The sequence below is a fragment of the Erpetoichthys calabaricus genome, chromosome 16 (assembly GCF_900747795.2).
Source record: "Erpetoichthys calabaricus chromosome 16, fErpCal1.3, whole genome shotgun sequence".
Classification (NCBI taxonomy): domain Eukaryota; kingdom Metazoa; phylum Chordata; class Cladistia; order Polypteriformes; family Polypteridae; genus Erpetoichthys; species Erpetoichthys calabaricus.
Window position 1 is genome coordinate 57,824,785 of NC_041409.2, and position 20,416 is coordinate 57,845,200.

Genomic DNA, 20,416 nt, shown 5'->3' on the forward strand with positions numbered 1-20,416 from the left:
CAGGTATTTTGATTTACAGTGGTGTGAAAAACTATTTGCCCCCTTCCTGATTTCTTATTCTTTTGCATGTTTGTCACACAAAATGTTTCTGATCATCAAACACATTTAACCATTGGTCAAATATAACACAAGTAAACACAAAATGCAGTTTGTAAATGGTGGTTTTTATTATTTAGGGAGAAAAAAAAATCCAAACCTACATGGCCCTGTGTGAAAAAGTAATTGCCCCCTGAACCTAATAACTGGTTGGGCCACCCTTAGCAGCAATAACTGCAATCAAGCGTTTGCGATAACTTGCAATGAGTCTTTTACAGCGCTCTGGAGGAATTTTGGCCCACTCATCTTTGCAAAATTGTTGTAATTCAGCTTTATTTGAGGGTTTTCTAGCATGAACCGCCTTTTTAAGGTCATGCCATAGCATCTCAATTGGATTCAGGTCAGGACTTTGACTAGGCCACTCCAAAGTCTTCATTTTGTTTTTCTTCAGCCATTCAGAGGTGGATTTGCTGGTGTGTTTTGGGTCATTGTCCTGTTGCAGCACCCAAGATCGCTTCAGCTTGAGTTGACGAACAGATGGCCGGACATTCTCCTTCAGGATTTTTTTGGTAGACAGTAGAATTCATGGTTCCATCTATCACAGCAAGCCTTCCAGGTCCTGAAGCAGCAAAACAACTCCAGACCATCACACTACCACCACCATATTTTACTGTTGGTATGATGTTCTTTTTCTGAAATGCTGTGTTCCTTTTACGCCAGATGTAACGGGACATTTGCCTTCCAAAAAGTTCAACTTTTGTCTCATCAGTCCACAAGGTATTTTCCCAAAAGTCTTGGCAATCATTGAGATGTTTCTTAGCAAAATTGAGACGAGCCCTAATGTTCTTTTTGCTTAACAGTGGTTTGCGTCTTGGAAATCTGCCATGCAGGCCGTTTTTGCCCAGTCTCTTTCTTATGGTGGAGTCGTGAACACTGACCTTAATTGAGGCAAGTGAGGCCTGCAGTTCTTTAGACGTTGTCCTGGGGTCTTTTGTGACCTCTCGGATGAGTCGTCTCTGCGCTCTTGGGGTAATTTTGGTCAGCCGGCCACTCCTGGGAAGGTTCACCACTGTTCCATGTTTTTGCCATTTGTGGATAATGGCTCTCACTGTGGTTCGCTGGAGTCCCAAAGCTTTAGAAATGGCTTTATAACCTTTACCAGACTGATAGATCTCAATTACTTCTGTTCTCATTTGTTCCCGAATTTCTTTGGATCTTGGCATGATGTCTAGCTTTTGAGGTGCTTTTGGTCTACTTCTCTGTGTCAGGCAGCTCCTATTTAAGTGATTTCTTGATTGAAACAGGTGTGGCAGTAATCAGGCCTGGGGGTGGCTACGGAAATTGAACTCAGGTGTGATACACCACAGTTAGGTTATTTTTTAACAAGGGGGCAATTACTTTTTCACACAGGGCCATGTAGGTTTGGATTTTTTTTCTCCCTAAATAATAAAAACCATCATTTAAAAACTGCATTTTGTGTTTACTTGTGTTATATTTGACTAATGGTTAAATGTGTTTGATGATCAGAAACATTTTGTGTGACAAACATGCAAAAGAATAAGAAATCAGGAAGGGGGCAAATAGTTTTTCACACCACTGTATAAATAGGCCTTTTGGCTCAAGCAAGTTTGTAGCAGCAGAATGTTTTTCTTTATAAACACTGGATAATAGTACATTTCTGAATATGACATATAAACATTAAAAAAAATGTTTTGAATAGGCCTTTTTTTTCCAACATGTGTGGGGGGTTGGGGCTAAGTCTGTGTGATCATGGGGGTGGGGGTGGGGGGTTATTGGTTGTAAAGATTTTATTTATTATGAACATGTTCTTCTTAAGTTTGCACATGCAGGATTTATGTCCAAATGTCTTTGATGGCGTTCTCATTTAATAGCCAAGATTCGGCCAGCTCTTTGGCACTTTTGGTACTGGCCTTAAATCTTACTTGTACATTGTCCCAGTTAAATGTATGTCCTGTTGATTTAGTATCCGTATAGATCAATGATAGTGAGTCCTTTCTTCTGACAGCGTTGCGCTGTTCATACAGTATATACATGTTGCGATTCTTTTTGATGTTTGTCCTATGTATACCGCTGGGCAAGAACTGCATGGAATACTATAAACTACCTTTCGGGTTTCTGCTGTCGATTTCTAGTTTTTAGCATTAAAGAGGACCGTGCGCAGATTCTTCGTGGGTTTGTGTGCTACTCTGATGCCTGACTTGGCTAGGATGCGTGCTGCACCTTCAGACACCTTGTGGTGATAAGGAAGTGAGTAACAGGTGGGGTGGGGGTTCTGGTTCGAGTCTATTGTTTGCTGAGTTTTTTGGCGTCTTCTGTGTAAGATTCGATTAATGAATGTTTTAAAGTATCCGTTTGAAGTGAAAAGACGGAAGAGAGAGCGTCTTTCATTCATTTTTGTCTCCTTCGTATTACAATGGGTGTGGACTCTTTTGAATAGAGTTTTAATGCAGCTCCGTTTATGAGCTCAGGCATAAAAAGTACTTTATGATACGTGATTCATTTTCTCCCTTTGTGGATCTCCAGCTGCAAATATGCAAACCGTATCACAGACCTTCTCTTCCATATATATATATATATAAAAACTATTTCAACCATTCTATGATCTGCTTCTCGCAACTGAAAGAGGGCACCGTGGCGGATGTTAACCGACTTGCTGACAAACCACAAAACGTTACCTGGTAGGTAACCACCCATACAATCAGATTGTGATTCAGACTACGAATGCCATACTATATATATATATATATATATATATATATATATATATATATATATATATATATATATATATATATACATACATGAACATCTCGCGTTTAGTCGATTACATTTATCATTTTTAAAGACACTACATCTCCAAGTTCGCACTGCGGTTTGTTGCAGCGGGAGTCGTGTGCTAGTTTCTGCTGATATGACTGCATATATTAAAGAGATGAGTCAAACAAAAACTTAGCCTGAGTAAATATTTAAAGAATTGTTTTTTCGGTGCTTACCGTTTAGGTGTATATAAACATGCAAACCAACAAATAAATAGATAAATAAACACAAACACTTGCATTGATAAATGACTAAGAAAAGGAGATAATTTAGTGATCTGGGCACCCCAACCTTACGCTGAATCAGTAGCACCGTGCAAATTCACTGGGTACACACCGCAAGTGGCAACAGCCATCAGATACCAAGGGGATTATAGCAATCTGATCATCTTTACTGTCAGAAATAAGGCAGGAAAACGGAAAACCACCCACTCGGTTGACATGTGAGAAAAGTGTGTTTTTTTTTTGTTCTTTAATCAGTTAAAAGAATAGTGTATATGCCAGAACAAACTACAGAACGAATGCAGTGACTTTGTTAAAGTTTTTACTTCACTTGTTTAGAAAGCTGCAGTTTGTGTAGAACTAACTAGCTAACGAGATTTAAAAGTACCTGTTACACAACCGCGTAACTGAAGATACCAGAGAAGACTTGGTTATTGGGACTCTGGTATTTTACGTGCTCGTACACCCACGTGTAGACATAGAAGAACATATTCAGATGCTTACCACACATTTGCATAGCTTGCTTTCAATTTAAAACTTATTCATCTTGTTGAAATGGTGAGACCGATTTCTCACTTCGCCTATACGTTTCGATGTATCGGAAATTCCCTGGCAGTAATGGTATTTTTTTACTATCCTCTTCGTTAAGTTTCACCCTAACCACGGTGTTTAGGTACAACTATATAATAATAAAAACAATACTGCTGCCTCAAATAACATATTCAGAAGTGTAATTTATGTTGGTATTTCGTTTACTTCAGGGACAATTTAAGCAAGTAACTTGAGTTTCTGAAATACATGTTTGAAATGTTATACTCCACCAGTAAGTTTCTTGGAAACAAGTAAAACTTTGCAATCCAAAATAGCAAATTTGCGCTCGCAAGGTATTTATTTAGCAAATACACAGAGAAATACACTAGTCAACAAAATAAATAATTATTTTTCACAACACGTTACTCACAGTGAGAGGAGTCGAGCAGATGATGAGCAGGATAGTCATGAGCCCAAGCAATATCATATTATCTATTTCATCACACGGATAAGTGTTTTGATTCGCAGCCGATTCCACAAAGTTATTTAAAGTACAGTTTCTCAAGGAGCGCTGGTACATCTTCTGCAGGTTTACGATCGCTGAGATATTACAAATGACGTTGGACAGGATCAGCAACCCCATCAAGGTCGCATACAGTAATGAGAAGACTATATCCTTCTTCTCGTTCCTTGTCATCCGAATGAAGCACCAAGTGCCCGGAGGATAATTTCGGTAAATCCCAAACTTTAACAAGGGCAGACTGCAAAACAAGAGCGTTAGTAACCCAATCACCGGAAAGATGATCATAGCCTTCTTTTTTGTGACATTGCGCTGGTAGAAGTAAGGATGCCCTATGGAGAGCCAGCACTCAAGAGCCATCGCTAGGAGGATCAACATGGAGCACAGACCGAAGAATGCCATGAGAAGACCGAATGTCTGGCACATGGAACCTTCCAACTTCGTGTTTTTGGCATAACAGTCAAAGACCATTGAACTAATAATTATCTTTCCCAGTAGATCTGTTAACACTAAACCCGTGACTAGAATGTAAAATACAGATACCTGGCTTCTCCTCGAGCTACGTTTGTGCTGATATAAAATACAAAGAGCGATGATGTTTCCCAGAAGTCCTGCGGAGAACAGTAAGGTACTGTGCACCACATTTGCAGACTCGTCAAGAGACCTATTGTTCATACTTGTTTTTTCAGCTCAAAGCGTGAAGTCGGCTCTTTAAATCTGTTTATCAAAATAACTGGTACATATAAAACTGTGTCTCACTGACAACTGCTTTCGTAGCCTCAGTCTCCCACATTCCGTTTTCGATTGATTCGCGTTATCATAATGCAGCTGGTGCACTTCGCTACAGATACATTCCGCGCCATGCGTGTCTTAACATGAATTCAGCACTGCAGCTGCTCCGAGTTTTAAGTCTGTTAAGAGTAGTCCGAATGTTTGTGACGTCACACGCTATTCACTGTCACTGATCTCTGGTAGCTGTTGGGAAGCACGCTAAGCAAATATTTTGCATATCCATTTCCAGATAACGCATTGTCTTTGATCTAGTTTTCTTCATCCTGAATTGTCCTTTTACAGAGATCGTGGAAAGCCGAAATTAGTAGTAAGTCAGTTTCTGCAGCATCGACACAATGACAGTCACAATTTGACATGAGACGCCGGCGCACCCCAACACTCTCTTAAAGGTCAACATGCAAATCTTTGTGACGTAGAACAAAACCTGAGGACCAGACGAAACCCCGTAGATGTAGTAGCTGAACCTAACTCACTGTAGTCTACATTTAAATGGAATACGGGAATACGACGTTGGTTGCGACGTTACATGGTAATCTGATGTTCAAACTAACTCGCGTTTTATTTTTAAAGACTTGAAGGTATTTCGACAACTTAATGATTCTCCTCGCGAGCTGAAAAGTTATGGGGAAGGATGTGTGTCTTCAGGATATTTCACAGTCAGCTTGGAACTTTCCAAATCATTACATCCTGTATTACTCGGGGAAGTCTTCGGATGTTAAAGTCGAACTTGGGCGATATTGATTTTTTGGATGTTATTGTCTGTTTTGCAGTCCGTTCATATCTCATTTTGTAAATGCGGGATACAAAATGCAATTTTTCTGATGATTCAACCTGTGAAGTTATTTTTCTCTGTTAACGGGAATTATACAGCTGCATGCAACTCACTAATAAAAAAAGCATTATGCATTTTTTGAATAGCAAAAATTGCAATTATTAATGTAAATAGTCAAACGGTGTTAAACGAAGGTTATTAGAATATGCTAAAGACATTAATGATTAATTATTCTTCTTGTTCCTCGGATGGCTTTAATGCAGCGTTTTCGTTATAGTTCAGACTTTCTGGTTATTGGCCGCTCTTAGATTTTATATGAAAACGTTTTCATGCAAATGTTAAATCTTTTCACCACCGCCATAAACGGCCACATATATTTGACAATATTTTTGATAGGTTTTCATTGATCCGTTTTCCTGCGCAGATTATTAATTACAGCTATAGTGGGAGTAGTGGGTCTATTTCGGCACCATCTGGGCAAAGAAACGTCGTGAACATGATGGATAAATGTTTAGAAGGAAGAAAAAAGCGGACGTCTTAAAGAAAAACTACACACGTCAATTAATGTGTAAAGCCATATGTTTTCACCCTGTTTTTTTTTTTTCAGGGTACGGCCTATAATATTTAAATCAATTTACTTCAATTAAAACTGTTGTAGCATTTTAAGACGAAAGGGTTGATGATCAGTAATCTGAATTAGAAGTTACTATTGACGTAGTCTGACAATAAAAAATCGTTTAAGTCTTAAGTGGTATGCTTTAGTAATTCATAGAAGTGTTGTACAAAACATTATTTTTATTTATTTATATAAAACTCTTAACGAAATGGGTAAATCAGTGAACTGGCGCTCTCCGGCGTTCGTTCCTGCATTGCGCCCGATGCTGTTCTGATTAACTGTTTTAATCTGTGATAAAAAATATTAATAGACTGTGCGAAACATTAATCGACTAAGGATGAAAAACCTCAGTGCTGGTAAATGAATTGTATGGATTCATTCGTTTTATCATCCAGTTACAACTAAGGTACTTAACAAATACTTTTAACGTCTTTCTTACGTTTGCTTAATCTGACTAAAATGGTTATAGCAAATTAATCAAATCTTTGTTTATAACGTTTCGTTGCCCTCTAGTGGTTTTGTTTGAGTATTCGTCAATTACACGAAAACTTGCGTGCGTCAAAAGCCCCTTTACCTTCACACTGTAAAAGTGAATTTACAATTGTCGACTTTGTTGTGTGTATATACCTGTATATGAACATTATTTGAGGCGGATATAGGCAAGAATGGTATTAAAATGCATCTATGTTTGCCAATAAGGTGTTACACGTCTCCCTCCTAAGGTTATCAGTTTCCCACAACTGACGCGCCCACACCGAAGAAATTAAATGGAATTAACTGAAAGCAACAGCAGAAGGAACGAAAACAAGCCAAAGGGTAGGTTTAGTACTGTTTCAAAAGTCCTTGTGACTTTTTTATGGTGGTTAAGTATCTTAGGAACTGATTGTCCATTTTATGACTGTGGATCTCCTGTCACATGGTGATAACATTTTACGTTGCTGTACAATTAAGTCTTAATCTGAAAATATATCCCTGGTAGACGTTCTTTATCGTCTATGCATTATATGACTTTCAGGTCATCTGAGTTCATGCTGTATTTGCTTATTTACACCCTTAACACAGTGCAGTGTCTACTTTTAACAACTGTTTGCAATGGAGTTGGCAAGAAAGTGACTTGACACCACCTTCTAAAACTATGGCAGTGTCCTCATCAAGTGTTTGCCAAATACCTGTAGAATGAAAACCAAAAGCCAGTTGCATCAAGATAATCAACAAACTAAAACCTCTTTTTTTTTTTTTAATAAAATTGCATTTATTAAATATGCTATTATTTAAATAGTTTAGAGAACCATAATATATTCTATAAACACTTGAGTAAGCTGATTTCTAGACCCACCTTCTAAATGATGGCTAATGGAGACAGACTAATTAAACTATGACTGTAAATATTTCTGATAAAAAGATCACATTCAAAACATTGTGAGAAAGGAAATTGCATGTGATACAAGTTTGATTAGCATAAAGTCATAACCATTTTCTCTAAAACAACTTAGGGTCTCCCCACACTGAAGCTGTGTCCATACTGGCCATTGAATGTTATTCATTCCACATCCTTGCATTCATACAGCATTTAATTTGCACTACAATGTAACTGTCATTTTTCACTCAAGGTACTTCATCTACACTGGAAAAATTTTAAATTAAAATATGATGTGAATAACTTCAAAAATTTAATATTTTCAACATCATATCCGCTTCAGCAACAGCACTTGCATAGGTCTTGCTGTATTTATGAGGAGCCATGAGGGCCATACATGATATATATTTTTCGTAATATATTTTGATGAGTCTATTAAAGTTACTTATTCATTGCATTATGTAAATATGATTTAGGCCAATTATTCATGAATGTAGTCATGCAGGAATTGTACTAGTAAGTTGCAGTGAAGAGAGACCTGAGTTGAAAGGAAAAACTCTTTCTTACTGGATAATCTACATTCCTGCCTTCTCCTATAGTCACAAGCTTTAGGTAGTGACTAAAATAACTAGACTACAAATACAAGTGGCAATAATGAGCTTTCTTCACTGGGTGTCCGGGCTTAGCCATAAAGAGGACCCTTCCCTTAAGTGAACCTTAAGAGAACTGTTATGGTGAGGAGCTCAAAATAGAGCTGCTGCTCCCCTGCATGTAAAGGAACCAGATAAGGTGGTTCGAACAAATGATGAGGAGTATGCCTATCTCCCCCTTTTTGGATAGATGATACAGGCCCATCCAACTGGGTGAAGATATTGATATAAGACCCAGGACATGCTTGGGAACGCTTCTGCATCCACTCAAAACAGGTGGAGGAGTTGCGGCAGGAAAAAGGGATCTGGGCATTTTTGTGCAGACTGCTGCCCCATGATCCGGACATTGATAAACAGCAGAAAATGGATGGGTGGATGAATGAATTAATGGATGGAAGGATGAATGGATTAATGGATGGATGGATTAAACAATTATAGTCCAGTCAGAAGACTCAGTTTGTATAAAAGAAAATACATCTTGATGTTTTTATTATAGAACTGAACAGGAATATTTGTCACCAATTCAATTTACAGCCTTGTTTTAATCTCTTGCTCTCTATTTGCATAAACAAAAAATATTTAATTAAAAATAAGTTAGTTAAAATAAGTTAGTTAAAAATTTAGTATAAAAGAAAATACATCTTGATGTTTTTATTATAGAACTGAACAGGAATATTTGTCACCAATTCAATTTACAGCCTTGTTTTAATCTCTTGCTCTCTATTTGCATAAACAAAAAATATTTAATTAAAAATAAGTTAGTTAAAATAAGTTAGTTAAAAATTTAGTATAAAAGAAAATATATCTTGATGTTTTTATTATAGAACTCAACGGGAATTCCCTTTGTCACCAATTCAATTTACAGCCTTGTTTGAATCTCTTGCTATCTATTTGCATAAACAAGCAGAGATTCAGGCACCCATAAAAGGAGAATTTAAACATAAAGTGTCTCTTTATACTGATGACACAGTGCCTTATTTTTCTGAATAATACTTAACACTTCAATTTTTACCAAATCCAATATGTTTGAAAAGTTCAATAAAATGTCCTGGTTTAAAATTAAGATGTAGAAGACCATATTATATTTTGTAAATATAAATCCACAGGTTCAACACTCTGCGGTGGGTTGGCACCCTGCCCAGGATTGGTTCCTGCCTTGTGCCCTGTGTTGGCTGGGATTGACTCCAGCAGACCCCCGTGACCCTGTGTTCGGATTCAGCGGGTTGGAAAATGGATGGATGGATGGATGGGTTCAACGCTTGCTTAGACTATGGTACCTCTGCAGAAGACACTTAAGGACAGCTTTTACTTTATGTCTAGCCTATCAATACAGAAATATATCGTATTTCCATCATTACGAAGTACACAATATTTGACATATGTAAGAGAGGACAATATGGATTTTAGAGATTTGGAAATTGACATTATATTTTCATCTTTTGAAAAACTGAACTTCAAACATAAGTTTAGATTCATACATTTCCTTTTAGTTTGCAGTATATGCAAATTACAAAGTTTGCTAAAAGAACTGGTTTTATAACATTTCCTTACTATCTACTGTAGAAATTATACTTTTTATCTGTGATAACGATATAGGTGGCACCTCCACATTATACCAGTCCGTTCATATAAGTGATGATCTTAGTGCTGGGTGTGAAGGTTTTGAATTAGATATTTAGATAATAAATAGAAGTGAGCCCATGATAAAATACATTCTTCTGGAATTACTGCAATGCATTGTGTAAATCAACTCAAAATAGTTTACAATAATCCCTTATGCCATTAAAACACTGTTTGCACTCTTGAGGATAATAGTTCTTTAATGGCAATTTATGGTTCTTTACTGGGTTGTGTGGTTCCTCATAAAACCATTGCTTGGCAAAGCAACATTTCATTATGGGTAGGGTTCTGTGCATAGGAATTTGGTTCTTTGTGCTTTGGAAAATCTTATTAATATGTAGGGAAAAACTGAACTGCTAGGCTACCTAGCAGGACACTAACAGATTAAGAAAACCTGGATTTAGCCTGTGTTATCGAATGCAGCAAAAGTCCTTTTAAAACCATGACTTATTGGCATTTCACAAATCTGATACCATCTTATTCATGTTTATGAACTTATGGATCCTGTTATGAATCTAAATAAATAAAGATTTTTTCTGAAACCTTCATGTGGACAAGTCTTTTTGGGAACCAAAAATGGTATCACACATGGCATCACTTTGAAGAACGACTCTAGCATCTTTATCTTTAAGATCGTGGGATGGCGACATTAAATCTTAACGAACAGCGAGGTAACTTAATGCAACCGATATGCCGTCTTGTTATGTTGAAATGCAAGAATCCTAACCTACCATAACATAATGGAAAAATAATGTCCAGTGTTATTTAAGATTAGGATAAAAAAAATACTTTATGAAGAAAAATTTAAGGCTCATTACAATTTTGGCAAGCATTTATTATTGTTTCAATTAAATAAACAAGCTGAGTCATTGCTAACCATTTCAATATATTTCAGGATCTTTGAGGGATTATTGCATATAAATCTTTTTCTTTCTCTGCTCAAAGGGGGGTAAGGGGGTCTGATCTTAGTCGAATACGATGTAGTGTGTGTTACGGATTCGTAATTTATTCATTGTAATGAAATCCTTCGAATCAAGAGTATGCGAGTGTGTACCAGTGAGCCCCATACTGGACTGGCAATGGCAAGGGCTGTTTCCTGCCTTGTGCCATGTGGTGCTTGCACAGCCAGCTGACCCCTTACAATTCCACACTGGATTACACACTTTTGAGAAAGTTCAATTATAAATAACAAACTGGATAATAAGCATGATCCATCATCTTTCTAAGCATGATTCCTCCAAAGCAAGACTACACAAAGCTGTAGTCTTTAATGGTGTAGCATGGCAATCGTAACCTTATCCAAAAGATGCTGCTGGCTGCATGCAGGGACATAACTTCTGTCAATCTAAGAACTGATATCTGGACAATGGCAGAAACTCACAATTACCTGAAGGACTCTCGTGTGAACACATAGGAAGAACGTGCAACTTCCGCACGAGGTCAAACTGTCTGTTCCCAAATGATACACTATTCTCTAACAATACTACCTGTGCTGTCATTTTACAAGACAAGTGTCATCAAGCCTCAAATTCAAATCTAAAACGTAATAATTTAATAAAACGTCTTCTTCCTTCTTCACTTAGATCGTCTCTGTTTTGGAATTGCTTATGAACCAAGGCTGACACTTTAGTCAAAATAATTTACACGTTTTGTAAATAAAATGTCGCTTATAGGCAATTTACTTCTTGCAGATTAAAAAATACATAGAAAGGATAGGAGGCAAGACAGTAACTAGCCAAAACAGAATCACAAAAGTAAGAGATATTAGAAACAATTGTTACATTTCCTTAGAATACAGAGTTAATACAGCATGTGCCATAGGGCACGTGTACTATGGACCTAAATGGCAGCCGATAGTGAAATCTTTTTTTCTTATGTTAACTTTATTAGCCATTGCTTGGTTACACAGCATATCTTGTTTATTATTCACGATCTCCTTTCTTGGGAAAGTCATTCTAGAACTCGTTGTAAATGAAGTATAAAGTCAAACAGAGAATTCGCAGAATACACGTGTTTAGTTGTAAATGTCAATTCGTTGTAGTTAAAGTAAACGTTTTTTTTTTCTTATTTGGCACGGAGAGATCTTAAACTAATATTATGGCGTGTTCAAGTTCATGAAGATTGACGTCTTTTTTTTCTATCTGCATCAGGCTATCTTAAGATTCATACTCTCTCTTTTGATCCTGCACCAAAATTGTCCCCATTACCCCCAAACCCCAAACAATACACACAGTGCCCTCAAAAAATGCCAGGTACTGTAGCCTGCAGCAGAAGCAGCTTAATTCAAACGCCGGCCACAGAGGTTCAAAGCCGATCAAGACAGCAGGGGGCGCAACGCAGGGTCGTATACACGGGGAGAACCTGTAAAGCCCTCCCTGCACTCCCAGAGAACGACTAGGCGCCGGAGGAGAAGCAACTTTAATTACTTGTTTCAAATTCTCAAAGTGAGCTTGTAAAACACAACGATATAATGACATCCGTGATATGCTGCACTTTTTAAAATAAACAATGGAACGATGCGCCATTTTCATACTTTTTAAACAGTTTATATGTGCGTTTGGGAGTTCTGTTTATCTGTAAATACCTAAATAAATAAACATCAAGTTACATAACAGTACAGACTCAGTTTTGAATGTATGCGATGGAAAGAATGGCCGTGGATAACTTATGTTTTGGAAAATGGGTGTATTAAAAAAAAAAGGAACACCTCTTTTAATTGATTGAGAATTATGGACAGCATCCGCACCTTTGTTAAATAATTCGAGAATATGTGAAATTGTTAACTTAAAAATAAGGAAGCAATAGAATTAATAGGTTCTAAAATTTCATGTAACTTAGTTAAAGTGTGGACCTGTTTCGGCGATCGGTGTAATAAGCGGTTCACTCCCGTACTGAAGAAGAGCGACTATCACTGAACTGACAGTTCTCCTGCGGCTCGATACTGTACTGGTTTTGAAAGTTATTGACAGGAGCACAAGTGGCGCCGTTTTTGAAGCCCCTTTACCGTTGCTGGATGAAGAGGAGGCCAGTCCTACATTACTGGCACACACAGACCCATCGCCTTGGGTCGGTCAAGTCAGTCCCACAGATAGCAGATAAAATGTGCCGAGACAGAAAGACTCTTCATGTAGATAAAAGTAACAATGTGTTGTTGTTCTTCGCGTTACTTCCAATCCAGAATTTAAAAAATCTAAAAGATGTATATTTTTATTCCTTAACTACTTGGTTTGTTTGTCTTTTAACCTGTTTCGATTTAAACTAACTCGCACCAAATCACTGCGTGTTTTGGTGTCTGAGGAAACGCTTCATAATTGCGTTTATCCTGTAAATGACTAAATGAGATATTTTACTCACCGTGAGGGGTAGTGAACAGAAGACAAAGATTGGGGTCATGAGGACCAACAGGATGATGTTGTCAATCTCGTCTGCATGGCTCTTGGAAGAAATGGAGGTCTGCTCTGGCGTCTTCTCCATCGATGTGCTCAGGACATTTTGCAGGCGGGCTCGCTTGTACATCTTTGCCAGGGTCAGTACCACGGAGATGTTACACAGGACGATAGTTAGAATCACTAGCGCCATCACACTGGCATAGAGCACGGAAAATGCTTTGTCTTTGTCCTCTGCTGGATTCATCCCAATATAGCACCAAGTCCCTGGTTTATACTGTTTGTAACTGCCAAATTGAAAAAGGGGCATGCAGCAAAACAGAATACTTATGGTATAAATTACAGGGAAAACCAGCATGACTTTCTCTTTGGTTACATGTCGCTGGTGAAAATAGGGGTGGCCTATAGACAGCCAACATTCTAAAGCCATCACCAGGAGTATGAACATAGCACAGAGTCCTATGAAAGACATTATCAAGCCAACATACTGACAAGTACCCTTGCTCAGGCCCTCAATCGTCGTGTTAAGTGTGTAGCAGTAAAAGACTGGTATGGAAATTAGCAGAAGTCCAGCTAACTCTGTCCAGGCGAGACCACTGACCAAAATGTAAAAAACGGTAATATTTCTGCTCTTTGATTTTACAATATGCCAGTATAGAATACAAAGGGCAATAGCATTGCCAACGACCCCCGCAGAAAAGGAAAGGATGCTTTGGCCAGCGTTTCTAGTTGTGGTCTGGTTTACAGACACGTTCTGCATCTTCACTAACGATACAATTTGAACTCTGTTCCAAAACGGTAGCAGGAAAAATCGCTTCCTGGTATTTAAAGTTTCCAAATAGTGATAATGGAGGCTTCTTGGTGCATGAAGCTCTGCGAGGTCCTTGAGACAGCAAAAACAAGTTAATCATATGCGCAGCATCCTCTGTCAACGGAGAACTGAAGAAAGAACTTTTAAAGAGTTACCTCAGTGCCACCCAAACCTACCTGTCACGCAATCGCATTCATCTGAAGCTTTCATGGGAGGTTTAAAAGCACTAACGCAACGAAGGTGCAAAACGAAATATTCACCAGAGTTTAAACGTAGCCCCCCAGGGTGCTCCGAATGCAAATCCGCTTGATGAGCGCGCCTTATTGGGCTGTTTACAAGGGGACAATGCGTACATCACGAAAGTTGCTAGTTATGGCGTATAATGGTGTATTGCAGTCTTTCTCTTATAGAGTATAGCGCCTTTCATAGTCACTGCCGTTGCAACGCGGTTTTCAAAGCCGTTAACTTTCTTTTTTTTTTGCGATAAAGGTAGTGACATCACGGAACTGTTAAAGAGAATGTGTTATAAAGCTGACACAGTAAAATAGATTCCAAAAGTGAACGGCACCATACTCTTTTGCTTTTGAGCTTTGATCAACTAAAACTTCATTTATTAGCATCGAATTGTGCCTTATGTTTTAGTTGGGCATTGAACTTTCAGAAAGAGTTTAAACTGCACAAAAAAGTGTTTATTCTGTCCTTTGGGACCATTTTTGTGTTTTTTTCCGCATATACTCTGATGCATTAGAACCTTTACATGCCTTGAAACAGGAAGTGATAATTAGTAGCATAAGAATATAAATTTTCGAAGAAAGCAGCCGCTGTTCCCAAGCGTTACTGTAAGTCCCATCGATATGTAGAACTTCGTTTGCTCATTTAATGATCAGTTTCAAATTCCTGGAAATCTTATGATGAGTTGGCAGTTGTAGTTAGGACTACGTTCACATGTTTGAGTGGAAAAATGTAAAAATGAATACAGATGGAATTTTAAGGTTGGAAAGCAGGTTCGAAAGCTTTAATTTTTTATCTTAAGCTTATGTACTGCTGTTGACAAATATAATAAATATAAATATAGCATAATCCAATTCAGGATGGCGTGGAACCGGAGACTATTCTGGCAGCTCTGGACGCAGAACAGGAAACAGCGCGAGAGTAGGAGTTGAAAATTGATGTCCGAGGGCGCCCACTGACGCCAATTTAGACTCATTAATTAACCTACTGTAGTTTGCACGTCTTTAGGGACGTGAGAGAAACGTTAGTGTATCCAATGGAAAGCCGGCGCACTCACCGGCAAAACGGGTAAACTCCACAATGGAAACAGCCGGGCTTTTGGATCTGTGAGGCGGCAGCTCTCGACATTGCGGGATCGTTTTGGCAAACGTGGCCCGTGAGACAGTGCGTGTGAGAAGCTGGGCTCCTAATTTGTTCATCGGGCTCTGCCGGGCAGGATCGACAGACGAATATTTTTGTGAAGATTTATCTTTAGATGTTTCTGTATCTGACTGAAATATGACTGTAAAATACTGTGCTTTGTGTGCACATCTGTGCAAGCTACTTAACTACTTGTACAAATATTTGACCAGGATATTTGATTTATTTAAATAATGTTCTGCTGTGTAGTTTGATACCTCATGACAAAATGGCAGACCTTCATTTTTGGGATCTTGAGGCTTGAATTGCCCCAAGACAACCAGCAGTAAGGTCTGCGTATCCACTGTTATCTTCTTCAATGGGGGTCTTTCACAACTCACCACAATTTTTTTTGATACTTTAAAAACCTTTTTATTTTTATTTTAACTATTATTTTGTATTGAATTACACAATATTATTCATTTTGTTATTTTTTAAAACCACTTTTCATACAGTAGACACCTAATTTTTTTAAGTAATGTGGAACAAAGTCACCTCTGGGGCCCTTCTAGGATTAGGGACCCTGAAGCTTAAGCTTCATTAGTACCATAGTAGATCCTCCCATGCCACAACCACACTTTCCACAGGTAAGGGCAACTTGCCTTTGCATTTTTGATGAACAGTAAGTAAGGTTTCTTAAGAAAGCTATCAGAACGCAGGCAACACACTGTCAGTCTTTACTCAGGGTTCCATCTTGGAATCTAATCACCGCTGAATAACTATTGTCAGCAAAACAGTTAACACAACCACGTTGAAGTTTGAATTCAAAGTTATTATTATATCTATACATAATGTAACAATCTCAAAACCACTCAATCTAATGCAGGTCACAAGATGGTGGAGCCAATCCCAGCAGCACTAAGCACAAGGCAGGAAACAGCCCTGCTGTTTGGAATTGCCAATGAACCTAACCATGTACATCTTGGGTATTTAAGAGCAAAACCAGAGTACCTGCAAGAAAACCAAAGCACAGACAAAACGTACAAACTCCACACAGAGAACCTCCAAATGTGGGGTCCAAACTGAGGACACCGGATCTGCGGGGCCACACAGCTGAATGAAATTCATGACAATGAAAGTCTTACTTGCCTGTCACCTACAGACTAGTGGCAGTTCAATACCAGCAACAGACAATGAATACAACACCATGCATTAAAGACATTTTTCAAGTTTATAATGTACAAATGCATATATAATTAGATGGTGTATTTGTCAATTTGAGACGCTGTTTAGTATTTTATGACTACAAATAAAAACTATCCATGAATCTTGTGGCAAGATTGGTAATGGTCCAGTACTTTTTACTAGAATGGTAGGAAGGAGAAAAAGTGACTTTTTAATTTTACTGATTGATTCATTGAATGATTAATTTGAACTTTGTATTATTTTTTATATTTTGTATAGGGATTTTATATTAATTTAGACTTCTACAAAACTTTGCCCCTTTTTGTCAAAAGGTATAGAAGCTAGTCTACTCTTTTAATCATTGGTGTTCCTCACAAGACATGACATCAGATACAGTTTGCAAATGAGTAAACGTAGGGTTGAAATCTTTGTGTTCATTAAAAATTGCAGGTGAATGAAACAAAACTGTAAGATGTGTTTCATATAATTTATGCAAAGTAAATAGATAAATAGATAGATAGGTAGGTAGTGCTGCTGCTTTGCAGTAAGGAGACTGTGGAAGATTGTGGGTTCGCTTCCCGGTTCCTCCCTGTGTGGATAGTGCTTTGAGTACTGAGAAAAGCGCTATATAAATGAAATGAATTATTATTATTATTAGATAGATACTTTATTAATCCCCAAAGGGAAATTCACAGGTTTTCACAAATGCTAGGTATCTAAGATCAAAATGCAAACTGTCTTTACCCTTAAGATAGAAATGGTGGTATACTGACTTTTTATAGGTAGGATGATGAAAAGGTCTTTCAGTTTCAATAAGGAGATGGAAGCAATCATGTGATTGCAAGCAACGTTGCCTAGATCCATTTTCAAGTCCATTGTTTATACACTTGACAAAGTAACTCTGTGCTACAATGGTTATGATACGTCAGGGGCTCAACACAATGAGCTGACTGAAAATCCATGTGATCTTGTTTCCAAATCTGTGTATGCTGACAAAGCAACATGTTCATCCTGTCATTGTTCTTGTCTTCGCAGGTTCTTTGCACTTACTACTGTATGTTTCCTGGTGGCACTCTGTTTACTGAGGTACTGTTGGCAGAGTGTCTAAGAGAAAGCATTCTCTTGTGCACAATGATATTCTCGTGGAATTTCCCAAGATGGATTACAATATTTGCCAGCTCCACATCTGTACAGGCAACTTCCTTGTATTTAACCAACCCTCACTGTATCTGTCATTCACAGTCACTGTTGCATGTTCATTACCAGTCTGGGTTATTGTAAACTTTCTAAGCCTTTGTTGTGGCACAGTGGTTAGGGCTGCTGCTTCGCACTTTGATGGAACCAGGTTTGATTTCCACTCCAGCTGCTTTCAAAGTTGAATTTTCCTCTCCTCTCCTCATTCCGAGTTTTCTTAGGGTACTCTGTATTCCCGTCACCTCCCAAAGTGGCCGAGCATTGCCGAGTATACAAATGAGTCCAAAGGTCTGGCTTCTTGCCCTACGCTGGCAGAATGGGCTCTAGTTCTGCATACCCCTGAAGCTAAAACAATTGGATCAGAAGACGACCCACCTCCACGCAGAGTCCACACACCTTTATATCTCATTCTTTCCTACTATGTTTCTGGGTTTATCTGTAGCTTTCCTATAGTCTCTGATATGTGGTTGGCTGACTGTTGGTTAATCATTTTGTGGTAACAGGAATGCACAGTTGCTGAATCAGTAGCAATCCCTGGAACTATCCATCCATCCATCCATCCATTCTCTTCCCCTTATCCACGGTCGGGTCGCGGGGGCAGCAGCTTGAGCAGAGATGCCCAGACTTCCCTCTCCCCGGCCACTTCTTCTAGCTCTTCCGGGGGAATCCCAAGGCGTTCCCAGGCCAGCCGAGAGACATAGTCCCTCCAGTGTGTCCTGGGTCTTCCCCTGGGCCTCCTCCCGGTTAGATGTGCCCGGAACACCTCACCAGGGAGGTGTCCAGGAGGCATCCTGATCAGATGCCCGAGCCACCTCATCTGACTCCTCTCAATGCGGAGGAGCAGCGGCTCTACTCTGAGCCCCTCCCGGATGACTGAACTTCTCACCCTGTCTTGAAGGGAAAGCTCAGACACCCTGCAGAGGAAACTCATTTCAGCTGCTTGTATTCGCGATCTCGTTCTTTCGGTCACTACCTCCCTGGAACTAATTTTTTCAAATTGTGAACTACTAATTTTCAGAAAACAACATTGTGGCGTGGATCGTTTATTCACCAACGACAGCTGCAATGACAGGGTTGCAAAAAAGTGTGAGTTATGTTTTGTTTGTATCTAAAGTGTAGAAAGTAATTATACTCTGAGCCAATGAACTAATGGGGACATGTTGCCAAATTTGATCAAGACTTTCAAAAACAGGAGTTACTGGATGAGAAATTCCTTAAAATTAGCTTAGGCAAGCAAATGTGAACCTAATATGTAATCATTTTCAGCTTAAAGCTGCAGGCAGCCAGAAGCAATACCCAGAGCATAGAGTCAGCAATCTGTGCAGTATGGTATACAGTATGCCAGTCTACCAAAGTTACCCTCACTCATACAGCATGTGTCCAACTGTGAATCTCCAGTCGGCTCACACTTAATTCTTTGAAATGTAAGAGGCAGACACAATGAGGGAACTCCATGCAGGCAGTAACCAGAGAGGGAATTGAGCCCTGATGCCCGCAGCTGCAAGGCAGCACTGCTAACCGCTCACTTCTATCACTGCACCATTTCCATATTATAACAGGGTGAAGCTTTCACATGATATGTGCATCAAATATTTGGCCAGTAGATGTTTGTTCACCTGAACATTTTTTTTAAAGCATGATCTATTTGATTCTTTTTACAAAACAATTAATAAACCTATCCCTGCGTGGAGTTTGCATGTTCTCCCAGTGTCTGCGTGGGTTTCCTCCGGGTGCTCTGGTTTCCTCCCACAGTCCAAAGACATGCAGGTTAGGTGCATTGGTGATTCTAAATTGTCCCTAGTGCGTGCTTGGTGTGTGTGTGTATGCGTGCCCTGTGGTGGGCTGGCGCCCTGCCCGGGGTTTGTTTCCTGCCTTGCGCCCTGTGTTGGCTGGGATTGGCTCCAGCAGACCCCCGTGACCCTGTAGTTAGGATATAGCAGGTTAGATAATGGATGGATGGATTGATGGATATCCTGACAGCACCTGCAAGTAAGAATTCCACTGTCTTCAGTACGTGTGATAAATAAAGGTCCTCTAAACCTGTCATGCTATACAAAAAATGGGTGGCACAGGGTGCAGTAAGGGGACTGAGATTTGCGTTCCCTGTGGCGTCTGCATGTTCTCTTCATGTCTGAGTGGGTTTCCTCTGGTCTCTGAAGTTTCCGCCCACCGTCCAAAGACATGCAAGTTAAGTAAATTGACAACACTAAATTGGCCTTGGTGTGTCCGTGTGTGTGTCTTCACCCTGTAATGGACTGGTGCCCTGTCCAGGGTTTATTCCTGTCTTGTGCCATATGCTAGCTGTGACAGACTCCTGCATCCCCGTAACCCTGGTCTAGATCAAGTGGCATTGAAAATGACATGAATGTATGAAGTTAATTTTTTTTTTATTGATGTAAAATAAAATTTTGAGGTGTTGCTTGCAGGTATTTGCTACACGTGCACTCACAAAGTGATTACAATAAAATCCTCGATGAGAGGCCATGAATATCGATTTGTGTTCGATTTTAACAGTCTTACTGGACATGTCAAAAGTA

General features: G+C 39.0%; 1 protein-coding gene across 1 annotated transcript in view; it reads right to left on the bottom strand.

The window, feature by feature from the left end:
- LOC114666836 (prostaglandin D2 receptor-like) overlaps window positions 1-14,219 on the bottom strand; it is a 60,515-nt gene extending 46,296 nt beyond the window's left edge. Inside the window, exon 1 of the mRNA XM_051919968.1 lies at window positions 13,308-14,219. Within this exon, the coding sequence (XP_051775928.1) occupies window positions 13,308-14,099 (792 nt within the window). The 5' untranslated portion in view covers window positions 14,100-14,219. The remainder of the gene's footprint in view (window positions 1-13,307) is intronic.
- Window positions 14,220-20,416: the final 6,197 nt, after the last annotated feature.